The following is a 26,350-nucleotide window of genomic DNA, read 5'->3' on the forward strand; positions in this document are numbered from 1 at the left end:
ATCTAAATGCAGTCCCTGCCACATCCCAGTGACATCCCTCTGAGCAGCAGTAACAAAGGAGTCACTTGGGAGCAGAGAGCATTGAGAAGCATCCAGCTCTGAAAGAACAGAGGGTATTTCAGGGTAGAAATAAGGTACGCTGGCAGAACTGCGGATAGCATGATGGCGATCCTTGCCAGCCTGAAATTGTAGTATGTTATAACCAGTGCTTCCTCTGTCATGTCTCTGTACACGCCCGCACACGTGCTCTCAACAGCGCTCTGTGGAAACGTGCAATGGTGGTGCACACGGTTTCCGTGACACTTACGGGGGAACGTGAAAATCAATGAAGTTCTTAGGAACGTAGCCCTCTTGACTTCTGAGCTCAGCCTTGTACCACTCTTCCTGGGAGCTCAAAACCTGCAACCAAGAGATGGATGGAATAAAAATGTCTCCTGAGAAAGGCAAAAGTAACCAAGACTCCGGCAGAAACCTCGAATTTCTTGTAAGAATAGAAGAGAACTCCACATATGCTCTACTTCCCACCCATCGTGCAGCAAAGTTAGTGGCTGATGACCACTTCAGAGCAAACAAAGCAATAAAGAAGGCCGAGTAGAATTAGAAGGATTGGCTGTTAACTTCATGCCTTCATCTGAATGCCTGCCCAGGTGGCTGGAGATGCCGTCTGCATGTCTCTGATGTCTGTGAAATGGAGAAATTCAGCTCTGAAGGACTTAATAAGGGTTTAAGGAGTTCTCTGTGCTGCTTTTAATAGTTGGTACTGGAGCATCTCACAAGGGAGGTAAAAAAAAAATCTGGGACAACTCCTCTGACATATATGGGCATGGAGGGATATACAGCTATATCTCTGCGTGTGTGCGTTATGACTGCACAGATGTTACCATGTGCTCTCACATGTCATTTCACAAGAGATTATTTAGTGAGTTAAGTCTTCAGCTGCTCTGAGCTTTGCCAAGGTAGATAAAAGAAGGAGGCAAAAAGAATTTAAAGCCACTATTGCACCTAAGATATTGTAGGATTGCAGGAAGCTAGTCCACAGCACACACACTGGAGCAACTTCAAATGTCCTCACATTAATGGTGACTGTAATGGTCCTTAGGGACTGCACTGCTGAGCAGGGACTGCCCAAATTCACTGCTCCCTGGCTGATGGCCCCTGATACAGACCTAAACTAGAGAAGAGGGGACAGGGATACAACCACATTGTGATTTCACTGCAAATGTTGTGGTCTTTGGTGCTTTGTTTGACATTCCAACTCCTGGGCCAGAATTCTGCTTTATGAAATAGCACATGTTTCTGTTCTCTCTGGTTTTGGAGAGAAGCCTGAAAGCACGAGCCATGACAGTTTTAAAAGGAGAAAGCAAGTGGAAAAGACTTAATTTAAAATCTATTGTTAACAATAATAATACTTGTTTTGTAAGCCAATTTCACGTTTTTGAGAGCCTAATGCACATTCTAACTGCTCGGTATTGGCAACAGGATGTTACTGTCTCTGGGGCCGATTCTCCATTGCCTTGCCTGCCACGTAGGCCTTTTTGATGCATTTGGATACGGAAAGGTTGGGGAATAGAAAGCTGTGCAGTTCCCTGCTTGTATAGTCACTGCTTCCCCCATCCCTGGGTGCCAGATTAAGGCTCTTTTTTGCTGCTGTGGCCAACCAAAGGGGATGATAGCTACTCCCTGCTCACGTTCAGGCCCTGCTCTTTTGGCAGCAAGGTTTCCAGAAAGACCCACCTGCTGGTTCTCGGTACAGGGCTGGCAGGTTTCTCTCCGTGTCATCCTCTCAGAGAAGGATGTGGGGGGGGTGGTGAGAGGGTGGATTTCCTCCTGTCACTGCTGGTTGAGGGCCTCATGTTTCCTGTTTTCTAATCTCTACATCAATACTGTTCATCTTATCTCCTTTATAAATCAGAAAAGGCAGCCAGCAGGTTGTGCAGGCAGCAGGAGGGGGCTCATGAAGGGGTATGAATGTGTGTGTGCGTATGCCAGAAGAGAGATGTTAGTCAAGCAAACTTACTCTTACTATGGCTTGGGCAGCTAAGGTGTTATTTTGTTTACCTCAAGGACATTAAAGCAAGAGGCAGTCTGACTTTTCTGGTAGTGAAATCTCTGTGACAGCTACTAATAATACCGATGTCTAGTGTTATTCGACACTTTTCATCAGTAGCTTCCAACATACTTTGAAAGGAAGCTCTAGCTTATAATGATTTCACAGGAAGGGAAACTGAGGAACAGAAGGAAAAGTGATCTGGCCAACACCACCATCCCAGCCAGGGGCTTGATGAAACCACATCTCCTCAGGAAGAAGACATCAGGTAAAGATCATGGGACAGTAGGGACATGGGGACTACTTTTGACCTAAGGAAGAATCAGGAATGAGAGTGTTTGTCTATGCTGAAGAGAGGCAGTAATTTCTCCAGAACCTTCTCATAGCTCTCTGGAAAAAAATGGTATTTGATCTTAATGAGTTCTGGATGCCATCAGCTTTGTCTAAGCTTCAAGAATTAAAAGGCCAATAAAATAAAAAATGGCGGTGATGGAAGAGGTAAGGCCGAGACCTGATATCTCATTATTAACTGGAATAGCTGGGACTGTACAGGGAGGTATCGAAGGCTCCCTGGCCAAATAAGGGTTTAGATCCTATTGTACATCATCCCTTTGCACAGTGGAGGAGTTAAGGCCTTAGAGAGGAGTTATACTCAACTGAAAGAGAACAGCTAGGCTGGAGCCTGAGAAGGGGATAAATAATTAGGGTGGAGCAGCGTGTGACTTCATCTGTGGGACTTTGGCAGGGTTAACAAGAACTGTTCTACCACAACACATGCACATCAACTTTAAAGAGACTCTCACATGCTCTGTATCATATATAATCAACTCTAATTCTGCCATTCCCCCACTGCTGAATTCCTGCAAGGGTGTATATAATATTATTAGCCCAGGACCACTTAAACTCTTCCATTATGTGTGTAACAGACTGTCTCATGGACTTTTCCTCTTCTATTTGCAATTGCCTAAAAACGCTGCTGCAACTAACAGTAATTATGTACAGTGAAAAGTTAGATATAAGTTCCATAATGCATGATAACTAACTTTGAAACAGTTTAAGAGCTGGAAATAAAGAAGACAGCAGTCTCTCTGGACCACACTCATCCTGCCTCCCTTTAGACATGGTAATCCTAAGTGTAGTCACCCTAGACTACCTATATAGTCAATGAAAACAGACAGACCCTAAAAATCTGTCTACTGAAGAACTGGATCTCTGCCTCAGCAAATGTACTTATCCTTCCCTGCTGACTACTGGAGGACTGTAGGCAACTAAATCCATAGTTTATGGACCTAAAATCAAGTGAAGTGGACACAGACTCAAGCGACCTGGGAATTGTTCGTTGACCTATAGCAAGCCCTATGGGAGATGAGCATATTGCATCAGTATCCCAGTTTATAGACATCTGTCTTCATCTGTTTTGTCAAGGCAAATGGGAGCATAGAAGGATCTGGCAGCACTCTCAAAAATGCTGTTTAGTCAAGCCTGGGGCTGCACTTACCTTCAGCATATCCCCAGCCCGGAAGCTCAACTCGTCCTCTCCAGAAGCACTGAAATCAAACTTGGCAATGGCTTCCATACTGTGTCTTGGTGGCAGAGCAAAGCTGGAAGAAGTATATGCTTGTCAACATCTACGAGCTGCTGGGACTGCTGAGTATAGCCTCTAGAAAGCTTATAGGCAATGCTGTGATTTGGATGAACATGCACCAACCATTGGTAGACATTAGTTACTAGACATGGAAAGACTTTAGCAGGTAGAAGTGATGGCATGGCCAAGAGGCTATAATTACCTCAAGTCAGTAGTCCAAACAATGCATTGTGTATGCTTATTCCAACAGATCTCTTTCTCTGCAGCAATCTCATGGAGAAGTTTGCACACATCACCCAAATAAGCTGGTAGCAGGGAAAAATCTTCTGTATAGACCAATCACTACTCTGTCACAGTTCCCAATAAAGCAAGTGACTCTGTCATACAATAGAAGAATGCATTTGCCCTCTGCAGTGACTTACTCCATATCTGAAGAGTGAGACAAATTGCGGACAAAACGAACAGCTTGCAATAAATATATTTTTTTCTTGGACAGGGGCCACAATACTGAAGGTTGAAAGAGTCTTTTCTCTGTAATGGCTTAGCATGGGTGACCACAACTTTCAGCTAGGAAAAACTGTTTGCAGAAAGGCTGTATTCCCTATTTTGGAGCAGGCAGAGAGTGAACTGTAGCACTGACAAATTTAAGGCATGCACTTACTCTACCTTGGTGTTGGTAACCCAGGAGCCTGAAACGTACCAGACAGCCTGCAAACCAAAGCCCGCTTTTCATCAGCGGAGCAGATGTGGCAGGGGAAGTAGCAACATGAGCTTCGCTTCTTCACCACTTCCTGCTCATGTAACTCAGATGTACCCCAGCAGGACCACACTTCTATAATCAAGAGAGTTACTCATTTCCCATGGCTGGTTCGTGGACTCTACAGCCCAGCGGTGAAGCTGCCAGTGGCAAGACAAGAAATAGCTAGGCAGTCCCACATTAAGCAAGTGCACTGCTGGTAGATGCTCTTGCAGCCCAGCTTGTGAAGACCATCAGACAGCTCCAATATAAAAGTAATTTTTACGGTTACTAAGCTAGGTTCATCTGGGAACAATGATCCTGAAGCCAAAGGTTCCATTACCTAACCTCACCTCTCACAAAAAACTCCAGACTTTACAGCTTGAGAAGAAGTGCCAACTTGCCTGATTCAAAACATTCTTAACCAGAAAACCCTAGAAAGAAGCTGTACGAACAACCCTCGTTAGGGAGCTATTTCTTGTCTCCTGTTAGAACTGAGACAAGATCCCCAAAATATAAAGTGCTGATACTGAGCAAGCTCCAAAATTATGCCACTTTAAAATCAACAGGCTACTGTAACCCTCCTTCTCTGCAATACCTGCTGTAAGCTTCCTCCTTTGACACACCACCCAGGGATTTAACTACCTGTGTACCAAGGATGCAGGGCCCAGCTCTGACAGAATGCAACTTGACTCAAACTGCTGAGAACGAGCTGGGAGAAAGTCTGTAAGGCAAAAGTTATGGACAGAGGTAGGGCTGTTGAGACGGCACCTGCAGTAGCCTAGGGATTCAAGAGGAAGACACCAACATGGAAAGATATAAAATCTCAGAGGAAGAACAAAACCACAGGTTTCATTGGGATAGTCATAGAATCATAGAATGGTTCGAGTTGGAAGGGCCCTTAAAGATCATCTAGTTCCAACCCCCCTGCCACGGTCAGGGACACCTTCCACTACACCAGGTTGCTCAAAGCCCCATCCAAACTGGCCTTGAACACTGCCAGGGATGGGGCACCCACAACCTCTCTGGGCAACCTGTACCAGTGCCTCACCACCCTCACAGTGAAGAACTTCTTCCTTACATCTAATCTAAATCTACCTTCTTTCAGTTTAAAGCCATTACCCTTTGTCCTATCACTACATGTCCTTGTAAAAAGTAAAAAGTCTCTGGCTTTCCTATAGGGCCCCTTTAGGTACTGGAAGGCCACTATAAGGTCTCCCTGGAGCCTTCTCTTCTCCAGGCTGAACAACCCCAACTCTCTCAGCCGGTCTTCACAGGAGAGGTGCTCCAGCCCTCTGATCATCTTTGTGGCCCTCCTCTGGGCTCACTCCAACAGGTCCATGTCCTTCTTATGTTGGGGGCCCCAGAGCTGAACGCAGTACTGCAGATGGGGTCTCAAGAGAGCAGAGTAGAGGGGGAGAATCACCTCCCTTGACCTGCTGGTCAGTCCAGCTGAGGACCAGTCACGAATCATTGGGGTCACTGAATTGAGTTGTCAATGCTATCAGTCCTGACCCGGGTGGTGGCAGATGGCAACCATGGAGGCCAACTCTTCCCTCCCAATTGATGCCTGCCTCACCAGCAAAGACTCTTTGGGTCCATTTACACAGGAGAGGAGTATGCTAATGCTTAGCCTAATATTTCATTAAATCCTAACTAGCTTCTCTGTGTGTTAACTGTATAAAGCAGTTATTTATTGGCCAAGTTGCCTATTTCCTGCTTGCAGAGTGCCTTTGCACTTGACTAAAGATGCCCGGACAAAGTGATCCTCAAGAGGGGCCATAGCATCACTGGAGATTAGTTCTGAGATTTGTTACATCTCATTTTTAACTAGAAAAAGATCTTCACATACTTCCTATTGGATTCTGTTAACACCTTTTTTTTTGCTGCTTATAAGTGAATTTGTATTCATGTGACTCATATAAGCTGTATGGCACCAAGGCAAATATTTTAGCAGTCCACAGACAGCTCTGCTCTTTCAGCATGAACCCATCCTGCAGCAGTTGGGGTTGTTTCAGTGTTGGAGCCTCCCATGTAGCTTGGAGTACATAGCTCAGTTGTGATCTGCTATACACCTGCTATTCCAGCCTGCTGTCTGAGGGTTTTGTCAATATACATCAATACTGAACTATAACACCCTATGTTTTACCAATGTGCTTTATTCTCAGTCTTCAGCTTTCCAGCTATTCCAAACATTTTCACCCCTTTTCTCTCTGTCGACTTACTGATGTTCTTTAATTCTTACTTTGGATACCCTTTGCAGATTTGCAAATACAGCTTAGGTTCACCGTCTAATTCCCCCACTCGTATTCCAGTTATTGGTGTAACTCTGCAGATACAACTCAAGCCTGATCTGAGAACTGTCCTCTATTCTTGTGCTGACATTTTTGGAGCTTCAGTCTATAACCTCCCACAGCCAGCGTAAGCCCCTTGTGTGCTAACAGAGTGTATGGGTATTAAATCGGAGGGGAATTAACCATTGAGGGAACTAGTTAAACAATGATACTCTTTCATGGAAGAGAACTGAAGAAAAAGACTAAAGGAGAATTACTTTAATAAGGGATGTTTTTCAGTGTTTTATCTTGCAGCGGTGGGCTGCTGCAGAGAGGTCAGAGCCAACAGTGCAGATGAGTCCTGGAACTGCTAAGTGCAGAGCATTAATCCCAGCTTGAGAAAAAAAACAACACCCCACACTTAAAAACAATAAACTGTTTAAATACAAATCCTGTCTTTGATTTTTGCCCCTAAGTCACAGAAGACAACAGTGGCAGTTCTCTCTGCAGGGGGCAAGAGGGGAGAGAGCTCTTCATTTTTCAATATCTCAAATGTTAAAGATGCTATTGGAGATGTGACCCCCTCAGAAGGAGAAGGGTTTGTGAAACAGTTAAAATCTCCTCTCTCACCTCCTTTTCAATTTCAGCAATCCCAACCTCGGGGAGAGACCAGGAGACAGATACCTCTTCAAACAATCTAACACATGGATTAAATGTGCTTTTCATTGCCAGCGGCTGGATTTAGAAGTGACTAATACCATACACAGTGTTGGCTGTGTTGATAAATCAGCAATGCAGTAATGCTGTGGCCTTAAGCTCTTCCCCCACCAACTACTAAAGCAACCCTAGCCAATAATCCTGTCTTTGAACTCCAGCCTACCACTTTTCATCACCTGAACTTCAAACCAGTTCTGGTTTTCTGATCCTGTTCCTCCCTCCATCTGTAACTTAAGAATCCGCACTCCACATGGGTCAGTGCTGGGCCCTCATGAAAACTCCCCTGCCAGGGGCCCATTCTTTCCCTCTCTGCATGTGCGTGACTTCGAGCACCGCCCCATGACACAGAGACACAGGGATTTTTTCATTATTGTCATAACTTACATTTCTCAAACACCTTTTATCCCAAAGGACAGCACTGCAGTTTGCAGATGGAGCACCAGATTCCACTTTTAACTGCCTGGTGCAACTCCTTTAAGCTTTCGAGTAACCAAGGACAATTTTAGACTGTGCATAATGTTCTGTGTGAAAATCACCTTTGTACAGAGTTTAGCATGAAGTCTATGCAACGTTCAAAGGAGGACTTTTCTTTCAGTTCCGAGTGTGAGTTGACCGGTACCCTCCATTTTTTGCTGGCTTTCTGCCTGGAGGTGAATTTTCTCTGTGGTTCCCCATTATAATGAGGTGGATCCAAGGAGCATAAGGCTACTGCAATTCTGTGGGACCAGTGCAGCAGAAGATTCATAAAAGGAGAAGTGAAAAGCCGCATAGCTTTGAGAGCACTAGGTAGGTATTTCAGTTAGGCAGAATGCCATTCCCTGAGCAAGAACATCAGCATCTCTCTGTTGATGAAAAGAGCCAAGGCCTAAATCATGTCAGCAAGCAACATAGTCTGACAGCAGCATCCCAAAGAGTTTAACACTGTTACCCTACACCAAGTTGGGTCAAAATTCAGTAATAACAATGCCAGGGAAGGTCACCACCTATGAAGAGTTTACCGCTCAGGGACTGCCCAGGCTCAGCCCTGCTCAATCTCACATATTAACATCACAGGAGGGCATAGTTGCAACAACGTGCCCACTTAAAGGAGCCATATGAACAGAAGTTTTTATTTTTATGCCTGCAACACACACATCTCCAGCCTACAGCTCCATTCAGTGAGGTTTTGCACCAAGATATACAGCGCGAGCTACTGTGTCTTTGTTCGGCTCTGCAAGAACAACTTATTGGACTGACGAGCAACCAGGGACAGAATTCAACCCTGAACATCTCTACAGAAACTCCAGAAGACATTTCAGCAGAAACAATGGAGAAGGGATCTGTTATCTAGAAGAGCTGTGATAGATAAAAGCTTTGTTTTCACCAGCTAGGCCACATACAAGTGGCATGGGAATATTTCGTTCCAAAACCAAACCTCTTGCTACGGAGTTAACGGTGCAGCTCCACTGACTGTCAGTGATAAGAGGGTAAAATTTATAAGGGAGAACAAGTCACTAAACACTCAGCACTGTCGCATTTAAGTCTCGGCTATCCTGCCATCCAGAGCAATGCATAGCACTTGGGCTGAGCCTTGGTGCGCAGACAAAATAAGCCTCCTAGGAACCAGATTCATGGAGCAAACAAACTTTCAGGACTCGATAACCAACAGCAGTTGGTAAGAAATGCCCCAGACTAGGGTGGTGCTTAATCTCCCTGGGGAACCTGAGTCTTTTGTGCTACTTCCAGTCATGACAGAGTAGAGCTATGCAGCACGATGGGAAGCCTGTGCAACAGCAGCCCCAAATAGAGTAGCACAATATCGCACAATACTGTAAGAGTATAAAATAACGAATCTTTGCAGCGCTGGAAGGGTTGGTATGGAGGACTAGGGTGGGGGAAAGCACCTCCTTCTGTTTGCCCACCTCCTCCCTCAGTTTCCAGATGGTATGATTTGGCGGAGGCACAGGGATTTGTCCTGCAAAAGCACTGCCCTGTTGTGGAAGCTGATGAACAAGATGGCACTGGGATCCCATGCTCTTCCCCTACCGCACGGTACTTTACCTCTCCTTCCAACCCCCACCTCGTTCCCTCCTTAGGACCTTTCCCACACAGCTCCCCCAACTCAAGTCTCAGAGCCACACTCGCCCCATACCTTGTAGCGGCTCTCCTCTCCTCTGGCACTTTGCTAGAAAGCAGGAGGCACGTTACCGTCTAAGGGAAGGAAGAGAAGGAGAGCTCAGCCTGCGTCTGGCTCCTCCCTGCAGTGACAGTGTGCCACATCAGTAACGGGTCCACGTGTGTGGATGAGGACAGTCAGGAGTGGGCATGAGGGGCAGAGGCACGGAATACTGTCTGTCACAGGACAGAGTGGGGCACAGACTATCAGCCCCTAATGTTGGAAATATTGGTACACTGCATATTTAAAACGGTGGTGTCAGTTCAAAAGAACCTGCCTTTTGCTGCTGCCTCAGCCCAGGCTGGTTTAACAGCTGAATAAAGGAGGGTACTGTCCCTCAAAATGTGCAAGTTCTACTCAAATAAGGAAAACAGAAAAGAGCACAGGTCTGGTAAGCTAAATGAGAAACCATAATAAGTCCGTTGAAAAGCATATCTTGAGGAACAAGTAGCTGAAGACATAAAAACATGTAATAAAATTATTTTCAAAGACAACAGAAGCAGGAAGCCTGCCAGAGTGTCTGTAGGGCTGACAGATGATTGAGATGTAAAAAGAGTGCTCAGAGAAGATAAGGATGAAGCACAAAAGCTCAATGAATTCTCTGCATCCATGCATCTTCCATAGGGATGTAAGGAGGTCCCCACACTGGGGTTTTCTTTGCAGAGAAGAGCCAGGGGAACTGTCTCAAGCTGAAGAACTGGAAGAAAAGGCTTTAGGACAAATCAGTAAATGAACATGAGTAAATCAAAGGATTCAATGTTTTAGAAATCTTGACTGAAATCTAAACTGAACATGAAATAGTAAAGGCTGAGCAATTAAACCGTGGCGTATAATGTAAAGACCTAACCCAGCCTTGGTACTAGGAGAAAAAGCAGCAAACGCAATGCCAGTGTCTGAAAAGCATTTTGAGGGGATGCTAGGGGCAGGAGGTCTAACTTCTATATGCCTGCAATTGGTAGAAACAATAATGAAGAAAAGAATTGCTGGGCATAAGAGAGGAATGACATAGCAATTGCCCCTCACAGAGCTTTTGCAGAAGGAAGTCATACTGCACAAATATGATTGAGTTCTTTGAAGGAGCTGATAAGCATGTGGATATGGGTGATCACCTGATATAGAACTTGCATTTCTAAATCCTTTTTTATGAAGTCTCTCACTGAAGACTCTCAAAAAACCTCCTAAGCTCTCAAAGAATAAGAGGGAAGGTCCTATAGAGGATTAACAACTGATTAAAAGTTAGGAAACAACTTGAATGAGCTGTTCAATGTATTCATAAGTGTTCTGGAAAAAAATGAAGTGACAAAGCTTACTGATGAGAAGAAAAAATATCAGGGTAATACAAATTAAATCTGATCACAAAGACTTGCAGATGGTTTTCAAAATACTGTTGAAATGCAAGATGAATGTCAGCGCAAAGTAATGGACATGGGAATGAACAATTGTAACTATATGAACACAGCAATGAACTTAAAATTAGCAATTTTCACTCAGGGAAGATACCTTTGAGTTGCTCTGGATAGTTCTATCAAAGTGTCAGCTCCGTGGAAGTCAAAAAGGCAGGTTAGGAAATGTCAGGAAAGCAATAGAGAACAAAACAGAAGGCAACATCATGTCACTGTACAAATCCCTGGGGCACCTGTTTGAATATTTGTAACTTGCATACAGCAACTAGTTCTCATCCCTCTGCTTCAATAATGGAGAGAGTAGCATTAGAAATAGTAGAGAGAAAGTAATTAAGGATGACCAAAGGAATGGAAAGTTTCTGAACAAGGAAGGACCAAATTAAACAGACTAGGATCCTTCACCCTACAAAAAACACTGACAGAGGGATAAATGCAAAAGCAATGTAGAAAATAATGGGAATCATGGAAAAGGCAAACAGGAAATTTTTACCCATCATTTCTCATAACATAAGTACTAGGAGCTCATTCTCAAAAGTGTCAGGATCTGGGATGCCCTAGTGAAAGCAGCTTTGCCATGTACTTGCCCTGTTCTTACCCTCCTTCCCCAAACTGCAGTTCCTGGGCACAGCATCATGGGCAGCGTGGAACTGTAAACTGACCCAATTTATCCTTTCTTATGAGCCATGGTACTTCATGAAAACCACCACAACATGCTAGTCTAAGACAATCAGTCCAGCAGCAGGCAGTGGCAGTCCCCACACACACCACCCTTCGGGGAGGCAATAATCTCCCTGGAATACCTGTTAGTTAAAACAGAAGTGGGCTGTAAACTCAAACCAGTGAGGGGCAGAAACAATGAGAATTCCCTCTGAAGAGGATAATCCCCAATGTATTTTGCTGAAAAAATATACAGGTGTGGAAAGCAGGGTACCATAAGAGTACAGCAGCTAGCTCTTGTCATGTTGTGGAAAGTTTTACATGTGGCTGTCACTGTACACATCAGGAATATAAACTTCTGTACAGGCAGGTGGGACACCAATCCTCACACTCTTGCTGGTTTTAAGCTATGTTAATTCTCATGTTCTATGAATGGCCCGACAGATTACATTATGTTACGCATTAGAACGACCTATTTTCTCTGTTTCTACCATGATGTGATCTAATGGCCCCCCAGCAAGAACGCTGCTCTGAGCTGTCACTTGTGCTTGCTGCCTGACAATGTCACAAAACACTGTCTGGATTCCTGTTATGTGTCCAGAACTATTTCATGATAATATTAAATCTATTTAATGTCAAGCCATAAAAACCATGGCTTTCTGTACCATAAACAAAACATTCAATAGTGGCAAGCCCCTAACAATGAGAAAGGATAGGAAATAGGATAGGATAGGACATAACTCTCTTTTCTTTCTTCTCCATTTCTATACACTCCTCCCCTGTCATAGTTATGGTAGCATGTTAACCTCTTCACCATGTGGAATACATGGATCACAGCTATGTTGAGAAATATGAAGAAACATCCAGATACTTCAGCCATAAATAACAGAAACAAACCTTATGGGAAGCGCAGCAGACTCCATGCTTCCATGTTTTAGCCAATCTCTATTAGACAACTGGATAAATCCCAACCCAGGCAGACAGGTTATTCCATAACGACCTGCTGCAGACTTCTTATGTCATCATCTACTGCTGGCACAATCCAGATGGGATAGCTGAACCATGTCTATGACACAGTCTGGGAAAACTTGGATTTAAAGAGATTTATGCAGTTAAACTTACACCTGCCTTTATACTTAGGTGAATGACTCAAAATAGATGTGTCTGCAAACATGTCTGAAAACTGCCTAAGAATACATTGTCTCACAAAAATTTTAGTAATTTCTTGCTGGGCTGGAATTTTCAAGAGAAAAAAAATTTTCCAAGGCATTTTATTCACTTTAATTTCTATCTGGGAAGCATGGGAGCAGCCAGAAAGAAAAGGAAACAAAAGGGAAAAGAAAAAAGGGAAGAAAAGGAAAAAAAGGTTATTTCCAATAAAATGTCTAAATCAAATATTTTGCCTACTCTGAATTGTTTGGGTTGAGAATATATGAAAGATTAAGTGGCTAGGTTTTGTTTGTCCTCCGTGTAAACTACTGCCCCATGTTCTTAATTAGTTTGCCCCCTATAAGTAACATTGCCAACAAGGGAAACAGAAGTCAAAGTGTGGAAACAAGGGAGATTTCAATTGCTACATTTTGTTGTAAGTAATAACTCAGCATCTGTGGATTCAGGAGCGTCAGGGCTGTAAATCCACATAAAGCTGAATGTTATGAATGGAAGCTGTCTCGTCTTTCCCGATGTCCCATCTATTCCCGTCCCCACATTCAGATATGCTCCACACACAGCAATTCATCCTCTCTTGCCGCTTTGCTTTCTGCAAACAGCTGCTCAGGCTGTCCACAGTGACAGGTCATTAGTGGGCAGTTATTTTTTTCAGGACTGAGCGCACAGGAGTGGCAGTGCTATAAAAGCTTCTCTGCAGAGCCCCATGAACTGATCTGGGCAGAGCTCTGTCCCAATTTGCTATGCTTCCTGTTCGCAGATTGTCTTGAAAGCTCTGCACCTTGTTGCTCACCTGCAGCGGTCCTGTTTGATCATGTCCTAGGATTTTCAAACAGCTCAGTCAACAGCATCAGCTGCATAGCTATTGCTATTCTGCTGCTGGTCTTGTCACCATCACCCTCATAAACCACATTCAGTTTAGCTGGTATGACTACACCTACTGTGCTTGCACAAGTGGTACAATTATTTCAATTAAAGGTGTGAAGCCATGTCCCTTACAGGAATAAGCTTTAACTGTAAGAGTACTGTTCTAATTCTACAGTTGTGCATGCACTAGGAGAGTGTACAATTTTAACTGCCTGGTACCATCAATGTAGCACCATTTATTGCAAGGAGATGTGGCTTTAATCCTGAACAACAGTGTTAATTTGCGATTTGATTCATGCAACCCTTCCCATCATTCTACTAATTCATCTCCAAAGATACCTGCCACCATTCCAGCTGATGAGCATCTCTGCACTTTTGAGAGATTTTTCTTTGGGAATATATTGCTATGATCCTCTAGTTTCTTATTCTAAAAGGAGTACTGGCAAACTTGATGATATTAAATATTTTCTTCAAATGTCTCCAAACCTGCTAACTTTCTCTTCTACATTCCCCACCCCATAACTCCGGGTTACTATATTATTAGTGTCTCACTAGCAGCTTTTTGCATCTAATCAGTTAGGTTCTCTACTTTCTGCATTTGCAGGGTGATTACAAGTGACATCCCAGACTCGTGACATCCCAGACTATCATCTTGACAGCAATTACAAGATCACAAGAACTGACTGGATTAGCAGAGGAGGAGGGAGCAGAGGACACATAGCCAAAGCATGCCTACTGTGTTGTGCAGTGTTCTGCATCAGAGGTTTTCAGCTCGGGCCCATGAACTACTTTTTAAGGATCGGCAGATGAGATGAAAGAAGATCCACCTTACTGTCAAGGAAGCCTCTGTTCACCACATAACAATTTGTGCCTTCACTAGGAAACCTGGATGAATCTGCAAGCCCAGAGAAGGTTGGAGACCACAAGAAAAGATGAACAGAATATGCCCCTCATAACAGCACTTTTTCCAAGCCTGTCCTACATTTATCTCACCTAAGAGCTAAAGAGGGCCAGTTACTCAGGGCAAGAAACCATGGATCCTTCAGCCTGACCTCTGCTCCGGAGCCTTACCCCAGCAGGACTAGTTTCTGATCACCTTCAGCACTGAGACAGATCTAAGAAACCTTCCTCCTCCTTTCTGCTCTCTTAGGAGCCAACATCACCTCTTTCAGAGACTCTTAAGAGTTAATCAATTGATCTCCACCATCACCTATGAACTATACAAAGTTACACCAGCAGCAAATTTGGCACATCTGACTTTATAATACATTGGGCTAATTCTTCTTTACAGTGTTCAAATCAAAAAACCAGCCAGGTGAAGACAGAGAGAGAAGCACTGCTACTGATAGAAAAAGGAGCCTTTTCCCAGTCTTTACAATTTGTTTATTAACATTCCTCCTGGACACTAACAAGTAGCAAAATAAGTCCTAGAGGCTGTTGCAACAGTAGCCTGTGAGTCCCTGAAAGATAAACATGACAAAAATACAGGAGTCAGACATCTAGGCCATTATGTCAGTAGCTAATTTTGTCTTCGCATTATTAGAACTTGAACTACAGATAAGCTAAGCAGGGGCTGCATGCCTATCAAGCCAAAATCAACACGGGCTGCATGAGCTGCTGATTTTCTTCTTTGCTGCATGCAAGCAGTAGAGGGAGAAAGGAGGCGAGAGAAAGAAAGAGACTCTTCTTCAGTGATTTGAATCCAATGCTGGAGCGTTTAACAAAACATTCCTTCCCAGGATTTAAATTCTCCCTTTGGTGAGCACCTAGTGACTCAGTGGGATTTGCTAAGCTTCCATTTGAAGCTAGAGAAAAGTAGTCTCACTCACTATTTCTTCCCCCTCCCTGTGCTACACCCCTCTAATCATGATAAATGTATCTAAACATGCCTGATTAAGCCAGACAGACAATGTGCCCCTAATCTGAACTGATCAGGGCTCTGGAGCTGCCAAAGTGAACCTGCTGTCTCTCTATCAGACAGAGCAATAAGGGGTCGGTAATGCAGCTCCATTAAACTGCTTCCCACAGAATCAATTTTCCCTGACTGCTCCTAAAGAGCAGACACTTGAGGAATGCCGCCTGATGGGAAGTTGCTTCGAACAGTCTCGTTTGGCACAATTGTCAAGCAGCTCCTTCTCAAGCCCTCCAGACAAACAACTAAAGTATGAAAAATGTAGCCACTTCCTCCTATGTTACTTTTAAAAAAATCTCCTCATGCCTTATCTAGCTAACTGCCTCTCAATTTTTCTCATCTTTTCGTGATGAGCTTCGGCGCTGGCTGATATGTGTTGTACTGCAAGTGTGTGGTTATCAGAATAACAATCCTGTTCCCACTGTGCATGTGCATATGTATGCAAGGGATCTGCTTTTGTGTACAGGTGAAGCTTGCACTTTGTGGAGTCACAGAACTCAAGGCCGCGACAGACCGCTGTAACAATATACCATATCAATATATCAACATACCATGTGCATTTAGCATATTTGCACTAATATTGGAAGTTCATTGTAAGATAGATGGATATAGGTCAGAATAAGTGCAAGAATGTACACCTCTGAATTTGTTCTGGAAGCTATGCGCGCGTACATACATCTGCTTTCATGCAGGTGTAGCCCTCTACGATCTTTATCCTCTAAGATCTACCCATAGTAAAAACTGCAGTCGAGAGGGATCAAGGGTCATCAGACCCTGTTTGGGCTCTGTGAAATCCTGGGACTACTTATCCTAAAACTGGTCTTTGGTATAATTACAAGTACCTTCAAAACCTCTCTGAATCACACCAGCTGTGAACAGCTCCAAAGAATCATTCTGCTAGCAGCAAGTTGGATGGAGAATTATACTTCTCTGATCATACAAAAGACTGGGATGAGGAGTGATGTTATATTTCAGACATGTTTCCTATCAGGCAGGACTTTCCAAAAGTCACTTCCAAAGCAAAGGAGTCAAAACAGAATCAAGAATCTGGTACTATGAGACTTCATTAAAAACAAGCAACCGATCAGACAGTAAAACCCACCTACAATTACATCCAGATACTTCAAGGTGCTTTCCTTGTATTTGGGTATCTAAATACAGGAAAGAATACTCAAGATTCATTATCTCCAGTTCTGACTGTCAGAGAGAGATTTCCAAAAAAATGTACAGTATCCAACACGCCATTCTGTAAATTTGAACTCTTGTACTGCAACTAAGAGCCGAGCAATTCTGGTGTTCATGCAGGTCTGCATGTGAATACACACTGAATGTGCAAGTGAATGGTAAATTCCCTTTGTCTATGCGTGATCATGCATTTCACAATGTGAAATGGGAATCTAGGAAAAAAAAATCTATAAATATTTGTGCTAAAGTAGGAGTAAGTTCACCTTATGTCTTTGGTTCATTTCCACTGCAGTTAAGAAACTCCTTTTTTCATATATAAAAGATGAAGAATGCAACAGAAGGCTATCATTTCTTTATTTCTGGGCAAAGCACAGCCTAGGGAATTTATTACATTAAGGCATTAATCCAATCTGGTAAAAATAGTTTGTAATCTTATATTGGACTCTACTGTATAGCAATATATTTGAGTGGGATATGTGAACAAAATGGTATGAAAATCTGCTAGCGTATACTGCTGGGTATATAATATTACATTTCAAATCAGCTACTGCATGTTTCTTTGATCAGGCTGATAAAATTGTGTGTAAAATGGGAAGAAGAGCAAGATCAGTGATGAAACGGCTATTTTCCTTGGTATTTTTTGTGTAAGACTAATCTTGGCAGCACAGATAATTGTGCAAAATATGGAACTCTAGTACTAAAATTACATTGTGTGCCAACTGATATGATTTTGCACAAAAATGGAAATACAGTTAGCTCAGTAAGAAAAAGCAACGTTTCTTTGTCCTTTTAACCATAATCTATTTTTGTACAAAATCGCATCTGACTGCACAAATTGTGGGTTTTTTTACTGAAAAGTTTTTCTCACCTCTTTTCCCTTATATATTTTTTCCTCTCCTCTGGTGTTTTTATGAAAGAATGAAATATAAATGTCTAGTTCAACATACATTTAGCTGTAATAATCTAAACATAAACATAGGAAATCTGATAATTAGGTTCTCAGAGCTCTCTTATCTTGGACACGTTATACATAATTTCAGCTCACAGCCACCTTTGTTCTGAGAAGAAGATCCGATACACTTAATATACAAAGCTTCACATTTAAGTAAGGACAGAGAAATTGAAATGCTACTAGCGGTATCTGCCATGTGGTATAATGAGCACTGCTGTGATACCTTCATTGCATAATGTCACCACTTGCATATTTACGTTCCGAGCCTCTGTGTTGTATTAACTATGTTTTTTCTGCTTAATGGATCTTCACAGCTCAACTTCCATTTAAAACACAGAACCCCTTTTACAAGGCCTAAGTGCTACAAAACAGCCTTTCTATAAATTAAAGTCAGCCCATGTGCATCTGCATTTGGGAATGCTTCTGAAAGGGTTTTAAAAGCAATCAATTACAATAATTCATACATTTAAAGATGCAACTCCAACAGCCAATCCAACTTTTCTTCTCATTATAAGGTAAATGTGAATGCCAGCTTGTTACTATTCCTGGGGTTTGTCTCTGCACAGCAATCGTACCATTTTAAGTAGAAGTGTGGAACATATTTCATGTTTGTCTATGCATTTTTTAGTTCATTTGGATTATGATACCTTTGAAATTAAAGTGCAGCAGCAGTTCCTGAATGATTTAACATGTAGACATTTTCACTCTGAAGTAGGAACAACTCGTTCTTGTTTATCGTAATCCAAAATTGAGTTGTATCAAATTGGAATAGGTTCTCATCATCTGGAATAAAAATACTCAGGTCATACCCTGATGTAGGTATATCAGTTACTAAACTAATGTGAACACTAAGACTTAATAAAACACATAACATTCCTTAGGTAGATCAAGCCTAACATCCCATGTTTCCCATTGCCACAGTGTGGACACCTTTGTGGCAATGAGGGTACCTGGAACCTCACTGTATAACCCCTGTACACCCTGCAAAAATAATCACAGTCCCACTCCCTCAGTGAGCAAGTGATCGACTGCTCCTCTGCAGCAGGGAACCACACAGCCTTCAGACTATTCAATAGATTGCATGTGGCAAAAAGGGAACACTGCGCAAAGGGTGTGAATGAGTCATTCGACATTTCAGGTTGACTGAAGTCATTCTGCTACATTTATTTCTAATCTTGATGTGCTATCCACATTTGCAAGTTAAGCAGGACGGGAAGAAAGAGATTTAAATTATTTGCTACAATACACACGTGGAACACAGCGGACTCTGCATGTGTGTGAGAATGTGGGATTGCATGCATGACTGGGTGAATGCAGCATCACGTGAAGTGCCTTTTCTACCCTCATACAGGAGCAGGCATTCTGCACGCAAGCCTGAACGCATCTGAGCAAAAGTATGTTTGAACATGTGTATCTCTAGGGATCTGATTATAAATGAAAGATGTTCATTTGCAGTATGCCTGAATGGAGGAACAGAGGTCCCACGAGCATACTTCAGGTGACGTGTGTGTTGTGTTTTCTTTGGCAAATACAAATCTGAGCAACTGTGAATGAGCTGGTCTGTGTACACTTGGAGGGTAGTTACGTGTGTTGTGTGCATGTAGGTGACAAGGAGCATGCATGAGCATGAGCAGGGGTCAGCTGAAGCTGGAATTTATACATTAGTCAAACAACATCAGCAGTGAAACACCTACTTAAAGATTTCCATGGGAAGAATACGTGGTAACTTCTTAAAGTATGGTCTGGCCTAACACTATGCTCCTTCACTCCTGGCCATACTTCCAGTTTAAAGCGCAGGTTTGCAGAGAGTCTCACTTCTTATAGCTCACCTCGAAGTCTGTTTGATCCATGCATATTTAGCAACTTTAAGCATTAAGCCATCCTAAAGTACATGCTCACCTCTGAGGCTTAGAGGCCTCAGTTCAAGCACATGAGTTTGAAACTCTGGAAAAAGACACTGACTTAGCTCTCATTTAAGAAAAAAATAGCTATCAGTATGGAGACAAAGATCCTGGTGAAATGCCTCACAGGAAATATTTTCTGAGGGTGAAGAGGCAAACATAAGATACTTCATGAGTTACTTTAGGCTATGTCACAAGGACTCAGTGCTTTAAACTGAAGATGGAGAATCTCACTGTGAACATGGAGTCAGTGGGCCACACACAAACTAATTCTTGAGGAGATGAAGTATCAGTTGGGTGGGGCAAGCAGAGGTCTGGTATCTTGCCTCAAGCTAAAAACAGTCAGGTTTGGTTTTGCACAGAGCTAATAACGTGTTTGCAACGAGAGCAACAGACTGGCAGCTTGTTGCATAGGTAAAGGGCACTGCCAACATCTGCACTATTATTTTTATTTTTTCTGGTAGTCCAAATTATTGTGTCCTTTAAATTATTAAGATTTGCTTATTGCATAAAGCACTGCAGATCCTCCCCCCGCCTCTGTTCTGCAAGTTATTGATACCACACTTAATTAACCTTGGTAAGCGAATATAGGATGGACATTATCTTTCTCAGTTTCAGCCATTTTTGCTCAGTGCCGCAGTTTGCATATAAACCACTGAATGGTGGTACTTAAATCTCCAAGTAAAATTGCTTTAATGGAAGCAAAAGTGCACATTCATGATGTTTGTATTCATATGAAGTTTCATATGCTTCATTATCTGAAAGCCTAAACATTGGGCCTAGTCTACACAGATTCTGTCCTATTAAATAAAGAAGTGAGTGCAGTTCTTGTGCAAAAAGTTTAGAGAAAATACATCCTTATATTTGTTTGGGTGGCAACTGCAGGTATTTTACTGCAATTCTGACTTACCCACTGTGCTTGTATTGGCTTTGTACAAAGATAAAAAGGATTGAGATGAAATCCAATTTTTATCGGTGAGTCCACTCCAAGGCACACTTATTGAGGTACATAAAGGTCTAGCAGCCATTGGAACTGGTGATGAAATGACGGGAGACTCCACACAAAAGGACTCTGTATAACCCATGAGTGTCTTGAGTAGCAGTGGGAACTCGGGATGTGCTAGGATACCATAGCGTAGGTAATCAGGGCAGAAGCACAACATGATCTACAACAGCTACAAACCAGTTCACAGATCCCCTGAGAACTGGCTTTGGTCCCACCAGCTCACTTAACCATGAGAGCACAATCATTTTACCTTGAATTTGTTCTCAGGCTGAGAAATGGGTGTGTACTCATTTAAAGAAGCCAGCTGTTGCATTCAACATTACATTATGGTTTATGAGGGGAGGACAACATGCTATTTCTTCCACAACACAATAAAACATCATGTACAGTTGTTCCTACAGTTATGCTCCAGAATACACTGTGCTAACGGCAGTGTTGTCGCCTAAGAATCACCTCATGAAAAAGAGTTGAAAGCAAAAAGAAAAATAATCGGGGAATTGATATCATATTGACAGTTGGTTGGATTGGTTATTGTGTTTTTAGGTTACATCTCTTTTCCTTTCCCTTTCACCACCTTTCCTATTCATAAGGCAAACTGAAGCAAATTGTATCCTTCCATATGGTGCAACTTAACAAAAAACAATGGGTCAGAGCTGTTTATAGAATCATACAATAGTTAGATTAAAAGGGATCTGTGGAGATCATCCAGTTCAAGCCCCTGCTCACAGCAGGGTTAACTTTGAAATTATACAAGATGGGAATGTAACCTGATTTTTCTACAGTGACTACTCTAATGGAACACCAGTCTCATTCAGGCAATGATATAAATTATGTGCACGTCTAGATCGAAGACATACAGAATATCATTTAGGTAGAAGATCTGCATCAAATGATTTGAGATTTCCTTTCAATATGCATTCATAAGATGATATTGACTTCAGTGCTAGACTCCAATTACACAGCTGCATATTATCAAAACACACTAAAATGAGGCTAGCATTACAATCATTTCCCGAATTCTGTGTACTTAAAGCCCTCATTATGTAACTTTAAAAAATGATTATTCATAGATAGAATTCAGAAAACAAGGCAATAAAGGAAAGAAAGAGAAAATTCCAGAATGGAAAAAAAATTACTTGGCTAGGCACTGTGGAAAATGCTATGTGTCATGTACCTCATACAGCCTTCAAGAAGGTGCTCCTCTTCTACATAACTTAGAAAGTCTGTAGAAGAAAGTTTTGAGAGCTGCAAACCGTAGGAACCATGCAGCTCTCACCCTTCAAGAAGCATCGTGAATGTGGTAAGGGCTCTGCTGTGAGAAACCTGCCAGTGGCAAGAATTACTCGTCACAAGACTTAAACAAGGCCCATGCACCGCTACAAAGAGCTTTAACCCCTCAAAATAGGGATTGGTGTGATTACTTCTATGGTGAATGGGGTGAATTTTATCCAAATTGAATACATCCAAAACCATTATCAACAGTGCAATTCTGCTTCCATATGAAAACCCAAAACCCTATGATGCTCACTGCACTTCCATTTTCTATTCCATTCTCTATCAGTTTCTTCTATCTACTTTACTTGCTATCAGATTTAAGAAACTGCAATGTTCAGATTCATTACTATTGCATATCTTGCTATATTTGATTATGCTAGGCTGTCTCTTTTGTCTTGAAGATGAGCCTTGATTTTTAGTTTAGCTTTACAAAAATAGTTATATTTAATAAAGTGATCATCTTTGTAAAAGAAACTTATCCCCAAACATCCCCAAAGCATTCACTGAATTTTGGGATACTGTTTTCTGGTTGCTCTGTCTGAAAGTGGTTGGACTTTGCTCATCTCTGCAGCTGATCAAGGGAGAAAATAGATGCTCAGCCCTTCCAAAGCTCAAGTCGATTAGGCATCTGAGATAGCACAGCAGAAGTTGATGCATTCAAACCCACCCCTCTAAAATGTAATGCCAGGATTGTTTAGACTGAACAGAAGAACAACATTTCAAAAGAACATCCTGCTCAAAAGCTAAAAAACATTTCAAATAAAAAAGTAAATTTAAACACACCAAATAGAAACTGTTCAAACCAGCAGTAATTCATTAAGAAAGTAACCACTGTTCACCCCGAGAAATTCCCAATGCATTTCACAAATCATGAATTAAATTCAGACTCACTTTGTATTTCTGGTATCCCAATAGGCTTCATCAGAGGGGGATGCAGCAGTGCTGGGCAGGGGCCACACGCTGCTGTAGTTTCTCCCTGGTGTGTTTCAAAGGATTACAGCTGCTCCTTTGGCTTCTCTTCCTAAAACTACCCAGCACTTTAATTAAGCAGCCCTATTATAGGCTCTTTTTTTGCAGCAGCCTCACTGAGAATAACACTTCTCTGGACACCTCTGGTATAGGTTAGCTGAGCTGGTAAGCCTGAATGTTAAAATATGATGACTGTATCCTTTGACCTCAGCTTTACCCTGGAGGGTACCTCCAGTTTGGCTGCTGCTTTCCCTGACTCTATATCTATCCCTTCACTGAACAACAAAATCCATCCTCCAGTGCTTTTCAGCAGTGCACAGCGGGTTAGGAGCAGAAGCAACAACTGCCCAATTAAAGATAATTGATGACCACAGGCAATCATCCTACAGTTGCAGGTCTCACGTGCAAGAAATGTGCTAGGGCATATCATTCAGTATTGACTCAGGGGAAAGGGTTTGATTCTCTCCAAGTCACTAACACCATCTCCTGAAGTGGTGAGGGTTTCCTTAGAAATCTCCTCTAAATTACCAGATGAAATCACAAAACGCTTAGAAGACTCAAAGCAGTGGCTACAAGTGTGCTACCATTCCCAGTGTCTCTATAAGTTATGGTATACAAAGAACGGTAAAAGCTCTTTAGCTGGCTGTGGAGAGGAAAGGAATCCTTCAGTTGAGAGCAGTACCCCGATGATTTATTACAGTGAGACAGTAATAATACAGGTAAAAGCAGGTGTGGGGAGCTTTGAGGTACTCCAAAGAGATAGAAATCAAGCCAGAAAAAGGAACTCTTAATCTGGAGTACCAACACCTACCTGAAGAACCATCCTGAAATGACTGCCCTGGTACAACACCACTGGGAGAGCTCCTCGTTCAAACAAGGCCTTCATCTTTTCTCCCTTCTACTTCCCACTCTTTATTTACTCTCTTTAGAATGAGAGAGTGCTGAGGCCTGGGTTTCCTTCTGCTATGACTTTGCCTGCACCTCAAGAACTGATGTGTTTAGTTGTTTTGGTTTTTTTTGTCTTTTTTGTTTTTTTTTGTTGTTGTTTTTTTGTTTGTTTGTTTTTGTTGTTGTTGTTTTTAATCAAGACAGCTACTGCATAGTAAATTCCCAGTGGAATTATTACCTTGATGTAGCTGTTTGAGGTACCTTCCAGGCAGGTGTATTGTGTTGACCACAGCTAGCCTCATTGCAATAAAATCACCTGTGCTTTCTTTTCCCTGAGATTCCACAATGAGGAATATACCTGAAGTAAACCACTTAAATATTAAAGCACTGCTTGTTTTTGGCAATGAAGACATAACCTCTGTCAGTGCAGAGCATACAGTGTCAACAGTGTCTGAAAGTCAGTTGAAGCAGTTATCTAAAGGAACTAATTAATAATAAAGCTCAGAATGCTTAAAGAGCTGACCCTCAGAAGCCTTGGAGATTTAAGAAATATTTCTAAACCCATTCTGCAGTTGCAGTTTCTAAACCCATTCTGCAGTTGCAGTTGTTAATGAATGTTTAATTTCTACAGACATCATCTTGTGGTTGCTTCAACCTCATTTCCCACAGTGACCTCAACAGTCAAGGGGAGCAAATCAGAACAGTGTTGAAGAACAGTTAAAAAAATAAAAGTAAAATTAATTAGTCTATAGTATGGAGGTACTTATCATGACTGTGTACTCACAGCTTATCTGAGTTTTGCATTTAAAATAAGGATTTCGTGGGTTTGCTATGTATGAGAAGCACGGTGTACATTAAGAATTACAGCACTAACTGTAAGGGCACATAATGAATTTCCTGAGAAGTTACAAGTAAACCTATTAGCTAATTTATTAAGTTAAATTATTCTTAAATATGGGTTGTCTAAGAAACTCAATACTTTGGGTTTGATCTTTTGTTTGTTTCTATAGCCTCAATACTGGATTGATTAATCCAGATGTTTATACTACTTAAAGGTCACAAAAACCTTGCATTGACAACATATGAAGATTTTTCCAAGATTTTTTTTTACCTCTGTGATAGTTCTTATAAAAAATTTTCCCTTCAAAAAACCCCCGGTGTTTAATTTATTCCTCCAGTCGATGCTACAAATGGAGCTTTCAAGATACTTGAGCTGCCCACAGCTAGAATGGCCCTTTCAAAATGTTCATCACTTCACACCGGGATTCTCAGTAGACAGCAGAGCCTGCACCATCTTTCAACAGGGACACTTGGCTTCACTTCTATTGGAAACAGAGGGAAGCAGCTGCTGCTCTGAATGATGAAACTCTTAACTGTGAGCAGCAGCATCAGCCCCACTGAGAACTGCCTTGTGATGTCATGGGTAAGGAAAAATATTTTCTTGAACATCATTTAAAGCTAATCTGACAACGCAAACATTCAGAGGCTTTGATTATTGAATGGGCTCATTACCGCAAAAGGAGAAGAGAGCATTAAACCATTTAGGCATGTAGTACAGGTGTAATTACTTGGGATATAGGAGACAGCAATATGTGCTATATCAAGTCAGTAGGCAAAGGATGCAGGTGCCGTACATGGCCTCTGCTGAAGGTAATGACATGATTATGACAACGCCTATATAATTTTCAGCGATGTAATATTGCATGCCTATTCATCCCCTTCTACTAAGAATGTCGAAGTACTTGATGACTTCAATGAATTAAGATTCACCTTCTGCTCAAGATGGGAAAGTATTTTCAGACTAGATTCAGTTCTCTTTGACAGTAGAATAAATAGGGATAATTTTTGTTTGTTTTGATGGATTTAATCTCAGAGATCTGTTACACTATTAGAATTACCAAGAAAGGAGAATCCAAGCACATAATGGTTCAATGATGGCATTATTTCTGTCAGTGTAATGAAAATACATCTTGAAACTTGATAATACAACTTAAAACTGTAAACTAATCACTCTGTTAGAGTTAGAAAGTGTTTGTTCCATCCCCACGTAGAGCTCTGCATACTTGGTAGATAGAGGGTTTGGTCACCTTTCTCAGGATCATTATGTTTTGACCCCTGTTTGGGTAGCATACTGGACGTGACAGATGAATAGTCTGATCTGGTACAGCAAATGCCATGCACAAATAGACAGATGCCTCCAGTATCCTATCTTTATATGCTATATACTTCTGCATGAAAAACAATTACCAGGGCATGTTCATGCACAGAGACAATTTTAGAAGTTTGTCCACATCCTAAGACAATCCCTGTTTAGATGGCAGGGTTATGGAGTGTTTCTGCTGTGCCAGAACTCAGCTGTACCTTGGAGAGGCTACAACCTGGAAACATGATATTATTTATGTAGCTAGTTTTTAAAAAATAAAAAAGGAATGCCAGAGCTCTGAGAGTTAAAGTTTGTACTCTAAGGATTACTGGTGGATTTGTCATGATGAGATAAAAAAAAAAAATTGGGGAACTAGAAAGGGAAGTCTAGAAAATGTGAGGCATACAGTGCCTCAGGGAAAAAAAAAAGCATGTAATTAGTACTGTATACTGCTCTGAAAAGATAAAGCCATGTGTAAAAAAGGTTAGAGTCAGGGAGGGGGAAGGAAGGGT

The 26,350-nt window shown here is 41.9% G+C and overlaps 1 protein-coding gene across 2 annotated transcripts in view; it reads right to left on the minus strand.

Moving 5' to 3' along the window:
- GRAP2 (GRB2 related adaptor protein 2) overlaps positions 1-26,350 on the minus strand; it is a 40,666-nt gene that overhangs the window by 10,602 nt on the left and 3,714 nt on the right. The window contains exons 1-3 of one of the 2 annotated variants that reach the window (XM_075050813.1): positions 9,490-9,592; positions 3,546-3,648; positions 308-399 (exon numbers count right to left, since the gene is read on the minus strand). In XM_075050813.1, coding sequence (XP_074906914.1) covers positions 308-399; positions 3,546-3,623 — 170 coding nt within the window. In that variant the 5' untranslated portion in view covers positions 3,624-3,648; positions 9,490-9,592. Of the gene's footprint in view, positions 1-307; positions 400-3,545; positions 3,649-9,489; positions 9,593-26,350 lie in introns of those variants that run through there. The other variant, XM_075050814.1, reaches the window with a different exon arrangement.

The sequence above is a fragment of the Buteo buteo genome, chromosome 19 (assembly GCF_964188355.1).
Source record: "Buteo buteo chromosome 19, bButBut1.hap1.1, whole genome shotgun sequence".
In the NCBI taxonomy this organism is placed as follows: Eukaryota; Metazoa; Chordata; class Aves; order Accipitriformes; family Accipitridae; genus Buteo; species Buteo buteo.